The sequence below is a fragment of the Mobula birostris genome, chromosome 1 (assembly GCF_030028105.1).
Source record: "Mobula birostris isolate sMobBir1 chromosome 1, sMobBir1.hap1, whole genome shotgun sequence".
Lineage (NCBI taxonomy): Eukaryota > Metazoa > Chordata > Chondrichthyes > Myliobatiformes > Myliobatidae > Mobula > Mobula birostris.
In genome coordinates, this window is record NC_092370.1 from 185,083,883 (window position 1) to 185,100,315 (window position 16,433).

At 39.9% G+C, this 16,433-nt stretch overlaps 1 protein-coding gene across 3 annotated transcripts in view; it reads right to left on the reverse strand.

Moving 5' to 3' along the window:
• Nucleotides 1-2,865: 2,865 nt before the first annotated feature.
• strn3 (striatin, calmodulin binding protein 3) overlaps nt 2,866-16,433 on the reverse strand; it is a 192,420-nt gene continuing 178,852 nt past the window's right edge. For all 3 annotated transcript variants that reach the window (XM_072267231.1, XM_072267225.1, XM_072267237.1), the window contains 5 exons: nt 14,450-14,617; nt 13,387-13,527; nt 4,929-5,036; nt 4,725-4,811; nt 2,866-4,371 (listed from right to left, as the gene is read on the reverse strand). In XM_072267231.1, the coding sequence (XP_072123332.1) occupies nt 4,202-4,371; nt 4,725-4,811; nt 4,929-5,036; nt 13,387-13,527; nt 14,450-14,617 (674 nt within the window). In that variant the 3' untranslated portion in view covers nt 2,866-4,201. The remainder of the gene's footprint in view (nt 4,372-4,724; nt 4,812-4,928; nt 5,037-13,386; nt 13,528-14,449; nt 14,618-16,433) is intronic.

The following is a 16,433-nucleotide window of genomic DNA, read 5'->3' on the forward strand; positions in this document are numbered from 1 at the left end:
CATTTTCTACTTCTTCATTGTGTGGGTGGGATATTTTCCAATGGTTGCCTGGCACCTAGCTCCATTTGTGGTTCCCCAGATAATGTGGCAGTAACTGCCTACTGCTGCATGTACAGCAGATGTGTCACAGAAGTGCCAGTTAAGCATTTCCATGTATACATCATTTCCTCTTTTCATTTAACATTATAAATTTCCTCAAGCTCCTGGAAATCACCAATGAATTCTTAGCTCAAGCCTGCTCTGATATTCAATGAGATTCACTGATGAGATGACCAATCAGCAACACAGCTCTACATCATTCATTAGTTTTCATAAGTGTGTTAAAAGCATTCTCAAATTTAACAAATGACCTAGCATTAATTGCCATTTGCAAGAGTTCCATACTCCCACCACCCTGAGTACCCAGAAACATTTCTCAGCTTCACTGTCCAAAAATCTGTCTCTAACTTTTACATACTACACCCAAACCAGTGGGAAGTTTCTCTTCTTAGCCTCCGTTTTCTATCTTGAAGGCTAACTAATTCAGGTAAAACCACTCTATTTTATGTCAACTGATAACACAAATCCCAGAAAATCTACACTCCACTGTATCCCATAGTTAACAGATTCTTTCTAAAGCGTGGTCTCAAAGCTATGGAGAAGACTCACTTGTGGACTAACCAAGAATTTGTTCAGCTGTACCTGAACCTCCATTCCATTGATGGTGGGAGGAAAGGAGGTGATGAATTTAGTCAAGAATCAGACAAGTATGCAATGCTAAGGAAACTCGAATCAAACAAAGTCATTGATGACTAAGGAGATCAGAAAAGACTCAAAGGGAATTAGGAAAGTCAGGAGGCGCCATAAGTCCTTGGGCAAGTAGGATTAAGGAGAATCTGAGGACATTCTATATGTGCAGTACTGTTCAAAATACTTAGGTACATATATGTATCTAAGGTGCCTAAGACTTTTGCACAATACTGCATGTATAGAATGTCTTGCATTTGTCAACGTGGAGCAGAGAGTAAGTTTGCAAACCTGGCGGGAGCAAAGGATGTTGGGAATGGTGAGGGTGCAGCACTGTGGGAGGGGTCTAAGACAGGTGGCAAGACCCTTAACAGTGTTGATGAGCAGAGGGGTCTTGGGGTCCAAGTCCATAGTTCCCTGAGAGTGGCTACACAGGTAGACAGGATGATTAAAAAGGCATATGGCATGCTTGCCTTTATTAGTAGAGGCACTGAGTTCAAAAGTCAGTAAGTTATGTTGCAGCTTTATCAAACTTCAGTTAGGCCACATCTGGAGTATTGTACATAGTTCTGGTCACTCCATTATAGAAGGGATGTTAGCTTTGGGGTGGGTGCAGAAGGTGTTTAGAGTGATTAGAGGGTATGTGCTGTAACGAGAGGTTGGACATTCATGGCTTGTTTTCACTGGAACGGAGGAGGCTTAGGGGAGATCTGATAAGAGATCTGTAAGATTATGAGAGGCAGCGATAGACAGATGGTGTCTTTTCCGGGGTTGAAATGTCCAACACTGGAGTGCATGCAGTTAAGGTGAGAGGGATTAATTTCAAAGGAGCCGTGAGGGGTTAGTATTTTTTTTAAAAATAGAGAGTGGTGGGTGCCTGGAATGGTGGTAGAGGCAAATACATAAAGGACTTTTAAGAGTCATTTAGATAGGCACATGAATGTGTGGAAATGGAAGGATATGGACATTGTGTAGGCAAAAGAGATTAATTTAGTTGGCCATTTGATTACCAACTTATTTGGTTTGACACAACATTGTGGGCAGAAGTGCCTGTTCCTGTGACATAGATTCTATGTTCATTGTATTCTGAGCCTTCCTATTTATCTTACTACATACAGCTCCAATAAATGGGGAGCTTCTTCATCCTTTACTAATAATGAGAGGCAGCTTCATCTCCCACAATGATCAATCTGCATCTCTTCTACAATCTGCAAATTTTAATCTTGGGATCCATTCCAAAGTAATGCAACCAAAAAAAGAATCAATAATCTAGTCCTTCAATCAGCGAACCTCTATTCTATGCAATAATTTATGTAATTGAATCATTTCTTTTCTGAAAAACGAATGTTATAATAATTCAAGCTGTTCATGGATTTCTATTTTAAGAAGGGCATGTTGGAACATTTAAATTTCTACTTATTTTAAAAAAAACAGAATATAAAATTTTCTTTATAGTTCATACAAAATACATCATTTCATATTCTGTACTTCAAGCTCATTTTACATTCACCTGTAAAATGCACTAACCAGTCTATGCTGTCCTTAAGTTATTCATAGGGCTCTTCACAATGGAACAAATTCCTTACATTTGAATGTGCACCCACATCTATGTACTGAAAAAATAATAATAATTACATGAAATGAAAATAAAATTTCCAATCGTTTTTGAAAATTGGAGTTTTGAGTTCTAGTTAATATATTCAGATTCCGAGAAATTGTTGGAGGGTTTCAAACAATTAGGTGGAATAATACAGTACTTGGCTAAAGAACATAAATGAAAATGCACTTGCACCCAGAAGATATATATTTTTTTTATTTCCAAATCCCTTTTCTAAATAGATAAATGATAAAAGAAGGGACTTAAATTTCCACATAATCTTATTTTACATCATTAGGACAATTAATTGAATTCCACAAAATACTAAGGCGGCATTTTTGAAGCTATACAACTCAAGTAATGTAATAACCAACACTAATTTACAGGTACACCATTTAATATTTATTATATGCATTTTATATACATTACTTTTAAAGAACTGTATTTTAGCTATGTGATACAATCTTACAAATTTACTTAATCATGTATTGTAAACAAAAACCTTACAAAACTCATCAGAACTTGCAAACTCATCAGAAATCTTTGTGGAAGACTAGAAAAAATAGTTTATTGTATTAATCATGCATTACACAAACAAAATCTTTAGTTACACCATTAACTGAAGCACTTTGAAAATCTGGGATAACTAGATCAAATACAGCAGCTTTCTGAGTCTTGATTTGGCCATTTCAGTTTTCTATATTTAATCCAAAATAAAACATTTTCACTCCGGATTTCACACAAATTCTTAGATTTATGGAATTAGGGTAGGCCCCTAAAGCAGGTATCCTAACAGGAAATCCTGGGCTGTGATATAACAGTGTTCCACTTTAAACCTATATTTAGAGTTTGCTAGTCTTCTGCAAGAGTCCCATGTTAGACAAAGATATACAAGGCCCGTTAACACTCAATACATGAAGGATATAAAGACCAACAGAAAAGTGAAATAAATAACAGTAGGCCAATAGCATTAAGATGGTTAACCCTTGATAAATAAACTTGTAAATACAATAAGATGTACAAAATATCACATAGTGATAGGATGCTGCAATTTTATTTAAAAGAGTTAATTGTGGGTATTAAACCCTCTGTGTTTAATTCCAACACATTTTACAGTTTTCAATGATTATACTTAACAGTTTTTAGAGTGATGTTAAAATAGCATCCATGTGGACGAATTCACTGAGGATTTTGTTTCATTTAAGCCGGGCAAGGGAAGGATGCAGTTAATAGTGGATCAGTGAAGATTTGACTGGGTTTTAAGCCAATGAAACATAGTATTAACCCTGTTTGGAGCATTATTCTGACAGGAAAATTATACAAAAGACATATAAAAACTAGACATCCTGTCAAAAATACTGTAAAACTAAGGTTAAAATATATTTAATTTCTATTTTCTTTATAATGCTGAAAGTTGATTTAAAAGTATGTTTGGTGGTGGAAAACTGATAAAGGAATAGAAGGATGACATTCTATGGTTCAACTTTAATCTTGCTGCCCACCACTGTACTGTTGTCCTAGCCACCAGGCAGGACAAGAGCCCAAAGAATTTACTGCTGTAAGAATAAATTCCACAAGACTTTGAACACCTACATAACAGTAAATTTAGCTCAGTTTAAATCCAGTCAAGGCTACAAATACTGGTTTGTTTCTTTTTTAATTACAGTAATTAAAATTAGTCAACCTGATATTATTCAAGGATCTGGTGATACCTGATCAGTGAACACCTCCCCTAAATAGATACCAGGAAACCACTGCCCAGGAAGAACAGACCAGTACTTAGTGTTGTATGATAACTGGGTAACTAATGGCAGTGCAGCAATTCCTGTTTGCTTCCAGCTCACCTGCTATTTTGGGACAAATGTGTTCTATCAATTGTTACACAAACACCTTGGCAAGGGCATCAGCTCCTGCACTAGCAATATAGGCCTTTGATGGATGGAAGGCTACATCATAAATAGATTCATCACATTTCTTTCGATGGGCGGTAATCTCTTGAACACATGTCTTGCTATCCAAGTTCCACAGGCGAATAGAACAATCATGACCTGGTACAAATCAAAATATAGAAAATCTGCATTACAGTAGAAGTGTTTAATGATAATCACTGATAATATCAACAACCCTTTTTACAGGCTTATTAAAAAATTGTATTTGGATTGAATTATAACAAGAAATCAAAGCAAAGAATCTTCCATAAACATATAGCCAGTAGTGAATATAGCTTACAAATCTTAAGGTTTTAAAATTACATAACTTCTGAAAACTATGTATCACTTTATCAATTTTGTATAGTTTAGGCTTAATTTAATTCTTGATTTGGAAATTTTAACTATAGTAGATCAACTTAAAATATCGACATTCAGAAACAATTGTTCTATTATAAAATTGAGCCACATACTTCCTGACATCAAGTAGATTCCATTAGGATCCACTGCTAGACTAGTAACAGCATCCAAGTGAGCAACCATAGCATGGATCAGTTTACCTACATAAAAAAGCAAAGATGAGTCAAAGTAAAATAAAATAAAATACAAGGGATATTAGAGATAAGCCAGATGAATGTGTAATTTTGTCATAATTCTCAATACTTGCTATTACTCACCTGTTTTATTATCAAAAAACTTAATATGCCTATCTTCATGAGCTGTGATAGTAACGGGCAATGTGGGATGACTGACAACTTTATTTATTTGATTGGCTAGAGGAGACACTGTGAATAGAAAGCAAGGCAAAGATTGATAAAGGAAATTATTTAAATATAAACAAATTATAATTATACCAAACTATATAATTCTTACTGCACCATATCCAGAAATCCAAGGGACTGAAGATTTTATAAAATGGAAACGGCACAATTTAATCAAAAAGTTGCAATTTTGAAAATGAAGCTCAGCCTCCTTGGGTGAAGTTCCAAATTTCGCTTCCTATGCCCCCCCAAACTAGATACCCCCATCAACACCCCCCCCAACCTCAAGATGTTCCTCCAATCTGCTCTCCTACGAGAAAATTTTGAGTCTTGTGGTCTAACATACCAATGTTACTCCATGCCAAATTTTGTTAATGTTCTTGTAAAGGACCTTGAAAGTTGTTTTTTTGCTGTGCACTAACTGATTACTATATTTCCCAATCTCTGGGAAACTGTACTGACTTGTACTGTATATTGTATGCATTACATTTCATTTTGACTGAAATCATCTATAACTCAACAGTTTTGTAGTTCAGTATGTGCAGCATAATAGATACACTCATGTATGAAAAACATTTAGCACTACAGATTCAACAGTGTGGTCGATTCTTAAATACTCCCTGAAGTGGTCTTGAATTCAGCAAAGTTCTACCAACATCTGGGAACTAATGTCTGAATTTGGAGAGCTGTTGCGCAGACGAGTCAAACAACAGCTTACATAATAATATTAACAAAACCATACCGTAAAGACTCCTCCATCACAATCGCTGGGTACATCCTGTCCCAGCAGCAGACAGAACCACCAGGAATGGTGGAACAATCAGGGAGCACTCCTTGCTGTCTTCTCAAACACACCAAGAGCCCATTCAGTCCCATGAAGACATCTCCTAATTACCAGCTACTGTCCTCCCTCAGCTGATGAATTAGTGCTTCTCCACGGTGAATAACACTCGGAAGAAGCAATTGTAGCCCCCCGGCCACCCTTAGGGTCACTCTCCTGCCTTCTCCCTCAAAAACCCGCGCATACAAATCTTCCAGATACACGGAAGTCATAACAACTATCCTAATTGGTTCATAACATCCTCTTGTCACCCCCTAACTCACAACAAGCTGCTAGCGCAAAGCTTTCTCAGCGTTTAACATAACAAAGAAACATTCTCGATTATAACATAACAGAGAAGCCATTTTAATTAGCCTCCGCAGTAACATAAAAGACGAAACCCCCTTACACTCTCCCCCCACCAAATAAAGTCATGTCATGACTTTTAAATAACTCACCAACCAGTCCTGCAGACACACAACACACACAGTGACAGTGCTCCCCAAACAGTGGACCTTACGCCCGTCCCACGGGCGCTACATAGGCCAACCCATCTGGGAGCTTCTCAACCCTCCGAGACCTCCGTACCCCCTCACCTAAACCCAAAAGGCTCAGACACTCCCAGGGATACCTCGGGCCTGCTTGCCAACTCCTCTCTCACTCAGGCCACCATTACAGCTCAGAGCCCCCTGTCTCATGTCCAGGGCCCTGCTTCTTTTCCTTCCTGATCCTGCCGTAACCCAGACTGCCCACAGCTAGCCCTCCCCACTACACCTGACTCAGTGGGAAAAGGGTCAAAGGTCTCTTCCTCAATCACGGGGAAGTTAGCGAAAGGCAGCATGTACCACATGGGCAGCACATCATCCTTCGAATCCGTATTCTTCCTCATTCTCTCGATCGGTAGCTGCTGGTTAAGTTTCTCCAAACTGAAACATTTTGCTGGGGCTACCCCTTCAGCTTCCTGCAGTCGAAACGTCAGCTTCTTCGGGGACTCCTTCAACTCTCGCCTCAGCCTCCGCAGTTCTGACTCAGGTTTCTTGACCATCTCCATGTTGACGAGCGTGAACTCCAAGTTGGCAATGGTCGTCCCACAGCCGTGGCACTCAGTCTCCGGCTGGCATTTCTGAGCACTCAGTTCAGCGGTGCAAATCCCCTCTCTCCCGTGTCTCATTCAGATTGACGATCTGGGTTTCCATCCCCAGGTCCACCACCGTCTGTTCCAACACCAGGAAATTCAACTGGTATGTCGGGTCATTTTTCTCACATTGCACCAAATTCCTCTGGCGAAAAACTCCTCCACTTTTGACACTTCGCTTCTGTCACCCGGGCTCAGCCACTCGTCTCGCCTCATAGTCCCCCCAGGCGAATCCAAGCTCTAGGCGGTCATCCACATACGCCAAAACTCCACACACCTTCACTTCCCCCATGGCCTTCCTCATGCCCTGCGGGAAGGATGCAGGGGCTCCGGATATGCCCTTGGCATCTTTTCGGATCGGAAGAATCCTAGGGAACTAATAACAGCTGTCTTCAGCTCGAAAGCCACACTCCTCGGGATCTGGCAACATCCACTCCTCAGATCCAGCACATTAAACCACGTTGCATAATCCACACACACGCTGCCTCCATCTTCCACAGCGCCAGGGTCCAGTTGCCGCAACCTCTCTCTCACTGAGGTGTCTTCAGCGGTCAACTCTCCTCCCCCGTGGTAGTTCAGAGCATCTACTAAGGGGGTCTCACCCTCAGCTACCTTCCCCAGGCCGTACCACCACTGGGTTTCGCTTAAATTCGGTACCAGCTCAAGGCTGCTACACACGTCCTCAGAAGCAACTCGACACGCTGGGTGCCCAGACAATGCCCCCATGAACTCCAGGGTCATTAACCAATCATCGTCTTCTGGATAACTAATGGCACTGGTATCCAAAATCTCCGGTGCCCTTGCGCTTGTCAAGGGTAAATGCTTCAGACACCGGTTGTAAAAACGAACTGTACGGCAACTTGACCTGCGCCCCAGAGTCGAGGATGGCTTTAGCATCGCTTCCCTCTATCCATAACGACACCCTGGGGTGTGGTCCCTCTAAGCCTTCAGGAATAGGGTCTTTTCCTTTCGGAAGTTCATTGGTACATTGCTGGGAACGTGCTTCCCCAGAGATCCCAAGCCATTCCCCCACTGGGCCGCCACTAAGTTTCCCGACACCTCTCTGGTCAGCTGAACAACTGAAGGAGGGACATGATCCCCTGAAATGATCCCCCTGGCACTGCAAGCAATTTGGCTGCCCTCCAAGCCAGAAAAGACATACTGAAAACTTTCCCCCCTCTTTTAAATAACTGACCGCTGTCACTACAGCGTAAGTGAACCTGACAGCTCTAACACCATCACCAGCCCGCTTATTTAAACTTTCAACCAATCCCTGTTGCTCTCCCTCAACCAAGCACTGTCACTCATCTAACAACTGAGAGATCCGCTCCGCCCACGTCTCGCACGTCTCCGCTCCTCTTGGGGTGGACACTATCCCAAGCGCCAGGCGGAGCCTGCCAGAGTTAGAACATTTATTCGCAGACCCTACCTCCAAATCAGACCACTCTTTCCTTTCTCTCCCAACCGCATGGACAGCCCCGAGTGCCACCTCCAACTCGTCAATGCCAGCCTGAACTCGAACAAAGACCGCACCCACAATGCATACAGCAATCACCAGCAAATAACCCACAGAGACGCACATTACAGATTTAAACAGGGCACCCACACAGCATACCAGCAGACCCAATCCCGGACGAGCCCCCACAATGTAGCCCCCCTGGCCACCCTCAGGGTCGCTCTCTTGCCTTCTCCCTCAAAACCCCGCGCATACAAATCTTCCAGATACACCAAAGTCATAACAACTATCCCAATTGGTTCATAACATCCTCTTATCACCCCCTAACTCACAAAAGCTGCTAGCGCAAAGCTTTCTCAGAGTTTAACATAACAAAGAAGCATTCCCAATTATAACATAACAAAGAAGCCATTTTAATTAGCCTCCGCAGTAACATAAAAGATGAAACCCCCTTACACAATGAAGGGAACAAGGACAGAAAATGTCTTCTAGGGGAGAGATGCCCACATCCATTGGCTATGTAGCACTACCACAGAGCAAGCTGGTTGCTTCCCAATTGACGTGGTAGTCAGACAAACCTAAACCAACACGGGGGAACAAAGCTGCTCGACTTGTCCTCACCAAAATACCTGTGATAATATGCGTCTGCCCATGGGAACACTGGTGAAATTCTTTATGGAGACAAAAAACATTTTTACACCTAGGACACCCATCACTGTATTGTGTGGCACTAAATACAATAAGTTCAGAAAATATCTCTCTGGTCTAAACAATTTACTGTGCACCATCAACATCAAGCTTGGTTCATATTGGGGAATAAGTTGGTAAGGCACGAGCACCATCAAGTAAATCTAAAAATAATTGAGTTCAAACAAAATGAGTTTGTAATACAGGACTACTAAACAGTAATTCCAGAATGCAAAAAACAGTGAATGGCAAACTGACCTCATAACCAATAGATCAGATTAAGGTTGTGTATATCTACCACATTTTCCCATGAAAGGTAGCAGAAATTTAAAGCAATAACCATAGAAGCCTTTCAAAACATTTGTCCTTAATCTCATCCTCAACAACGGTACAGCCTTGCACATGACTGCTAAAGGCCAAAACATTCATTTCTGCCAGAAGTACCAAATACATGACCTATTTCAGCTTTCTCTTTCGATCCCCACCATGACAGAAGCCAACTTCCAACCAATTCAACTGGTGTGATATCACGAAACAGCTGAGAGCAAAAGCCATTGAATCAGAAATCCATGTATGGTACTGAAGACCACTCTAGAGCTAGAGTGGTCTTCTAGCCTAGTTATTTTGGTAGAAGTTACAATACTGATATCAACTTAACAGTTTGGAAAATTGTTCATGTGCTCCTGTTCCCAAAAAGAACACATTCAATCTAGCTAAGCCACAGTTAATTTTTCTACTCTCAGTCAGCAACAAAGTGATTGATGCTGATAAAGACAGGGCTTATCAAGTTGTACTTCCTCACCAATCAGTTATTCACAAATACCCACGCTGGATTTTGTTATGACCACTCAAGTGAAGATCTGGAAACATGAACAAACGAGCTGAATTCCAGAGGTAAGATAAGAGTGACAGGCCTTGACAACACAATGTTTGATAGAATGTGGCATCAATGAGCCTTGTAAAATTGAAGTTAATAAGCATCAAAATGAAAACACTCTGGTAGCTGAGAGTCAAACCTTACAATGAGGATCTGAATATCAGAGGTTAAACATTTCAACACCAATTTATCACAGCTCGATTGTCTTCAGCTACCTCAGAATTAGCTTTCCTTCCACCTTAATGTCATTAGGAAGAACGTTTGCTGATGATTGCACAGTGTTAAATTCCATTCACAACTCCTCAGCAAATGAGGCAGCTATGCTTGCATTGACAAGACCTAGACACCAAGACTGCATGGGCTGCTAAGTATCATGCAATAACTTTGTTACAGTGCCATTGACCAGAATCTCAACAGGGCCAGCCAAATAAACACCATGTCTACAAGCAACACCCAGAACAAAGCAACCTCGGAGAAAGTCACCTGATCTATCACCCTAAATACATACCAAACATCCATTGACACACAGCGTTTTAGTGTGCACCAGCAAAATGGTCAACATTTATTCACTTTGGCCTCTCTGAGAGGACCTCTCGAACCTGTATCCTCAAACATGGTCCTCTCAGACCTGTATCCTCTTTTACCATGAAGTTCATAATACCATCATGACCTGAAGATTTCCCTTCAAATTGCATATCATCCTGAAGTAGATATTTATCACTGTTTCTTCATTATTGTTAGGTCCAAATCCTACAACACTCTACGCAACAGCACTGTGGGACTACCTTCACTACTACCTTCTTAAGGAGAAATGGGAATGGGCAAGAAATGCCTTTACAGTGATGCTCAGATCCCAGAAAAGAGTTAAAAAAACATGCTTACAGATGTATATAAAACTAAACATTTTATAATCAATTTGAAGGAAGTTTGCAGAACCATAATAAATAGGTCTTTACTACATAATCATCCTTCTTCGACATCTGTGCAAAATGTTAGTATTAATGCAAACTGCTGTACTGACCCTCAGTGCTACTGCTTTCATTAGTTATAAGCAAAATAGCTACTTTCTATAATTAAAAATATATGAAGGATATGGGTAGTGAAGGATGTGCACTAACACTATGAAACAACAGCCCAACTATTTAAGTCAGACCACCTGGAAAGTGGCATTTTTATACAGGGACAAAATGAAAACCAGCAAGCGTCCAAGGTACTATTCATTCCTTCCTGAAGATGAGCTGACCTAGATCCAAGCCACCTGCCCACCTATTTTTAAGGAGTAGTATACATTGCAGAATTTAAATTTATCTGTAATAGGTAGAGTAACAAGAGAAATAATTAATCTATCATTTGAAATATGTTAGCTTGCTTTAACTTGAATTACAAAAGCATAATTTAAGTTGCATTTGCAATAAGAGTAAAAAAAATATATATTTTTGTACACAAGTTGAAATACTGGCTTTTATACCTTTATCTTGCTATAAAGAAATTATTTCATTACTAAACAAAATGATAGCTTATCACTGATATAACCATGTTCAATATAAATTTGTACTAGAAGTGATTTAATTGGATACATCTAAACGCACAGCAGAAGATACCTTATGACAGATGGAAGATTGAACTTAGTACCAAGAATAGTATTTGCTTTGGTTTCTTATTAACAAAAAAAATCATCTGAATGGCTGTAGAAAGTTTGCTGCTGAATGCAGAAGCCTTCATTCAGGCATCTTGCACAGTTCAAAGTCAGGAAAACAAAAGGAAGCAGAAGAAAGCCAAAAAAGTCAGTACTCTTAAGTAATTTGGATGCACTGATGAATGCAGATTATGAAACTGGATCTGCATTATGCTCAAGAACCATAACCCATGACCAGTTTAAAAAGTCAGAAGAATAACTAGTAGTTTCATTGTTCCTATTTTCTTTCATAAACTAAAATCACAATATACAAGAACCTGCTCTACCAAAATAATGAAAATAAAGAGTATAAATCCAGCCCTGTGCTGCAGTACATCATATACCGTCATATAAAGTACGCCCACCTGTCAAAATATATTAGTATCACTGAATAGCATTGTGTAATCAAGTCCTAGCAAAACTGCTGATTCAGAAGAAGAAAGGTATTCAGTGATATTTCAATTCAACAGTTTCCCTTTTGCTCTAAAATATCAAAAATACGATAAAAAAAATTCTCGTGACATTTTATGGCCAAAATTATGTCACTCATCATATATTGATTTCATTTAACTGCAGTCTTTGTACCATCTGACTGGATAACTTCCTGCTTTATTTCCTTTATTTAAATTCCTTCTTTTATCATGATCTTGAATAATACAGGAATCCTAAAACAAAGCTTAGAATTGGAAGCAGGTATACCATCACTGATATAAGTTGTGAAATCTGTTGTTTTGCTGCAGCAGTACGATGCAAGTCATAAAAAAATTACTATAAAAGTTACAAAAATAAATAACCAGTGCAAAATTGAATAATGAGGTAGTGTTCATGTACCATTCAGAAATCTGATGGTGGAGGGGAAGAAGCTTGTCCGAGGAAGTGAGTGTGGGTCTTCAGGTGTCTATACCTTTTTCCTGACAGAATCAAGAGAGCACCTGCTAGATGGTGAAGTCTTTAATGATGGACACCGCCTTCTGGAGGAAGGAAAATGTCCCAGGTAGCAGGGAGCTGCTGTGCTCAGTAGAAAAGTCCGCACTACCACTTATTAAAATTTGATCTTGGTACTAGGTTCAATGTTTTATCTACTCAGAAAGCTACAGATTTTATCTAAAGCTTGAAAGTCTCCTGAACTGTTTTGGACCTTTGCTGATCAAAAAAAAAGTGCAAACTGCAGCACAGAAAATAAAAGACAGAGGAGCAGGAATAGGTCATTTGGGTCTTTAGTCTGCTCTATATCATTCAGCAAGACGGTGGTTGATTTACTATTTGTATCAGTTCCACTATGATGTTCCCCAATAGTCAAGTCTAGACCAAATATTTGCCATTCTTTATGTTGAATATACTCTATGATTCAGAATTTCAGAGCACCATGGGGAAGATTTCCAAAAATTCATGAACCTCTGAAAGCAAATTCCTCTTCATCTGTTTTATACCGATAACCCGTTATTCTGAAATTAAGGCAGTAGTTTTAAATTCCTCCCAAATCTAGTTTGTCAAGTAACAGGAACATTGCCTCACTTATATGTTCACTGTCTAAATAATGTTTTAAGGGACAGGAAGGGGGAGTGGAATAAGTGAAAAGGGGTATAAAGTTAATCGATTTAATGATTTTCCTCAAGGAATCACTGACAGCAAGCTGAAGAATGAATAATTTCAAGAAAAAAAATGCATGATACTAGTTTACAGCATAACAGAGGTTTTCTGAAACTTATCTTCATGCTACTCACCAGCATCCACCTGTGATGCCAGCATCACCAAGGACTGAGAAGTTTCCATATCATAAATGACTGTGTTGCCACTAGTAAAAGAACCCACTATGTGTGCTGGATCAGCACCTACAAAGTCAACAGAAGTGGGAATTCCGTTCTCTGAAAAGAAGTTTAAAACAAATTGATTATACTCTTTTACCTAGGTTAAGAAACATTAAATGGAGGATTGATTGGCAGAATGGGTTAGAAGTAATTTTTCATTTCTGTGACTAAAATCCAGTATTACTTATTTACTTGTTGCAGAGGTTTTATGCGAAATTAATGTTGCTGTCTGAAACCAATTTCTGCCCAATTTGACTTTGAATAGAGAACTTGTGAGCTGGTTATTGGAAGGAAAGGAAAATGCTGCATTGATAACATTTGGTTACATTAATTATATGGAATAGAATAAATCTTACTTTGCTTCTAACCATATTTTAACTTTTTTAAAAAGTGCTTTCATTCATGATCAACAAAAGAAAAATGTAAATCTATTTATACATTATATACATTTTTACAAATGCATAAATGTTACATATGTAATTTATTGTCAAGAATTCATTCCACAACCTTCCACTCCAAAAGGCTGAGTTGAGCATGGGAATGCTCATCTACGGGAGGATGATCCACAACTTTAATACAGACAAAGTATTCATATGGTGGGCTTTTCGCATTCCAAGTGCAGAACACCACAACAGCCCCAACCACCAGAGATTGCGACTGCAATCTCTATTACCTAACCCCCGAGTCGTCTTGTGTTTTAAAATTTTGATCGTAAATCAAGCACATTACTTCACAATTTATTTGCTGTATGTCAACTAACAGGCAACTGTACCAGAATCCTTCACAATTTTTGAAGAACATGCCTTGAATCTTTGCATTGAGATAACAGACCCTGCAGTCAAATCACGTTTTTTCTTTTCAACAGACTATTTGCCACATACAATTCACCTATATTATACAAAATTTTAATTCTACAGCTGTGCAACTGTTAAAAAGAGTACACTTCAAACCTAGTAAGTGAAAAAAAAAGTTCACTTACCCCTTTCTACATTATAAGTACTGAGGCAAGGAGACTTCTCAGCTGGATTCCATAACCGAATAGTGCCATCTGCTGAACAGGATAGCAACCGGTTCTTTATACTACTAAATGTAAGACCCCATACGGCATCAGTGTGGGCAGCAAGCGTACTTAATATGACACTTGGATCTGCAGACCAAAGTGAAACAAAATAGTTAGCTTGGAACTAGCTCTTTCACACTTTTGTTGGATCTTTATTAACAGCACAGATATCCTATCAGCCCTCTAGCAGTGTTAGGAAAAAAATATAAAACGATCATTTGACAAAACAAAATTCAAATCATTCAACAACCACTGAGGCATTTAACCCAAAATAATTCTCCTAATGTAAACCAAAATATATCACTTTTTCGTGGGGCAAAAGTCATCCCAAGAGGTCGATTGTTGGTGATGCAGCACAGGATTAAGAAGAGCTCGGGTGCTTTTCCGCTACTTAGTTGGTGGGTAGCAATCAACGTGAGATGTCATTCGTTGGTAATGCTGCACGAGGTTTAAAAAGAACTCGGGTGCTTTTCAGCTTTTTTTTTCCTGGCAGGTGGCAATCAACACAGGGCCAATTAAAAAAAGTAGTATAAGCAGAGCAGCCCTTGTTGGAGGACCAGCTTTGACTCAACATACTTAAGTGAGAACAGGCACAGGAAGAGGTTCTAAGAAAGTTTCTTAGTAAGTTTTTTTTTCCTGTTAATACATAGCTAGTGCACTGAGAATGGATCTGAAAGTAGTGGTATGATCCTTGAGTGAGATGTGGGAAATATGGGAGACCTCCTGTTTCCCTGATAATTTCATCTCCATGAAGTGCATTGAGCTGCAGCTCTTTACAGATCATGTTAAGGAACTGGAGCTTCAGCTGGATGACCTTTGGCTCATATGGGAGAACGAAGAGATGACAGATAGGAGCTACAGGGAAATAGTCAACCCTAAGGTGCAGGAGGCAAGTCCTTGGGTGACTGTCAGGAGAGGGAAAAAGAATAGGCAGCCACTGCAAAATACCCTGTGGCCACTCCCATCAAAAATAAATATTCCACTTTGGATACTGTTGGGAGGAGCAAGGGGTGGGTGGGCTGCAGTGACCAGGTCTTTGACATTGAGTTTGGCTCTGTGGGTCAGAAGGGAAGGGGAAAAGAGGAAGAGGAATGCAGTAATCACAAGGGATTCCATAATTAAGAGAACAGAAAGCAGCAGGTTCTGTAGACGTGAAAGAGATACCCGGTTGGCATGTTGTCTTCCAGATGCCAGGGTCAGTGATGTCTCAAAATGAGTCCATGGAATTCTAAAGGAGGAAGGGTGAACAGCCAGAAGTCATGGTACCTATTGGTACCTATGACATAAGTAGGAAAAGGGAGGAGGTCCTGAAGAGAGAATAGAGAATGTTAGCCAGAAACTGAAAAGAAGGATCTCCAGGCTAGTAATCTCTAAATTGCCACCTGTGCCATGTGCCAGTTAGAGTAAGAATAGGATGATTTGGCAAATGAATCTGCAGCTGAAGAATAAGCACAGGGGACCGGGTTTCAGATTTTTGAATCATTGGTATTTCTTCTGGGGAAGATATGATCTATATAAAAAAGGTGGGTACACCTGAACCCAAGGGGGACAAACATCCCTGCAGGCAGGTTTGCTAGAGCAGTTTGGGAGGGTTTAAGCTAATTTGGCAGGGGGTGGGAAACGTCGTGATAGGGCTGAGGATGGGCAGTTGCTATACAAGTCTCACTATACAGTGTGTAGTGAGACTGTGAGGAAGGACAGGCAGATAATAGGGCAAAATTGCAGTTAGTGGAATGAGTTAAAGTGTAACAGGGAGCCAAAATCAAAAAGGGTGATGAATACAGGACAGAAGGTTGTTATAGTTGAATGCACAAAATATATATGTAACTGGGTAGATGATCTTGTAGCGCAGTTAAAGATCGGCAGATACGAACTTGTGGGCATCTCCAAGTCACAGAGGATA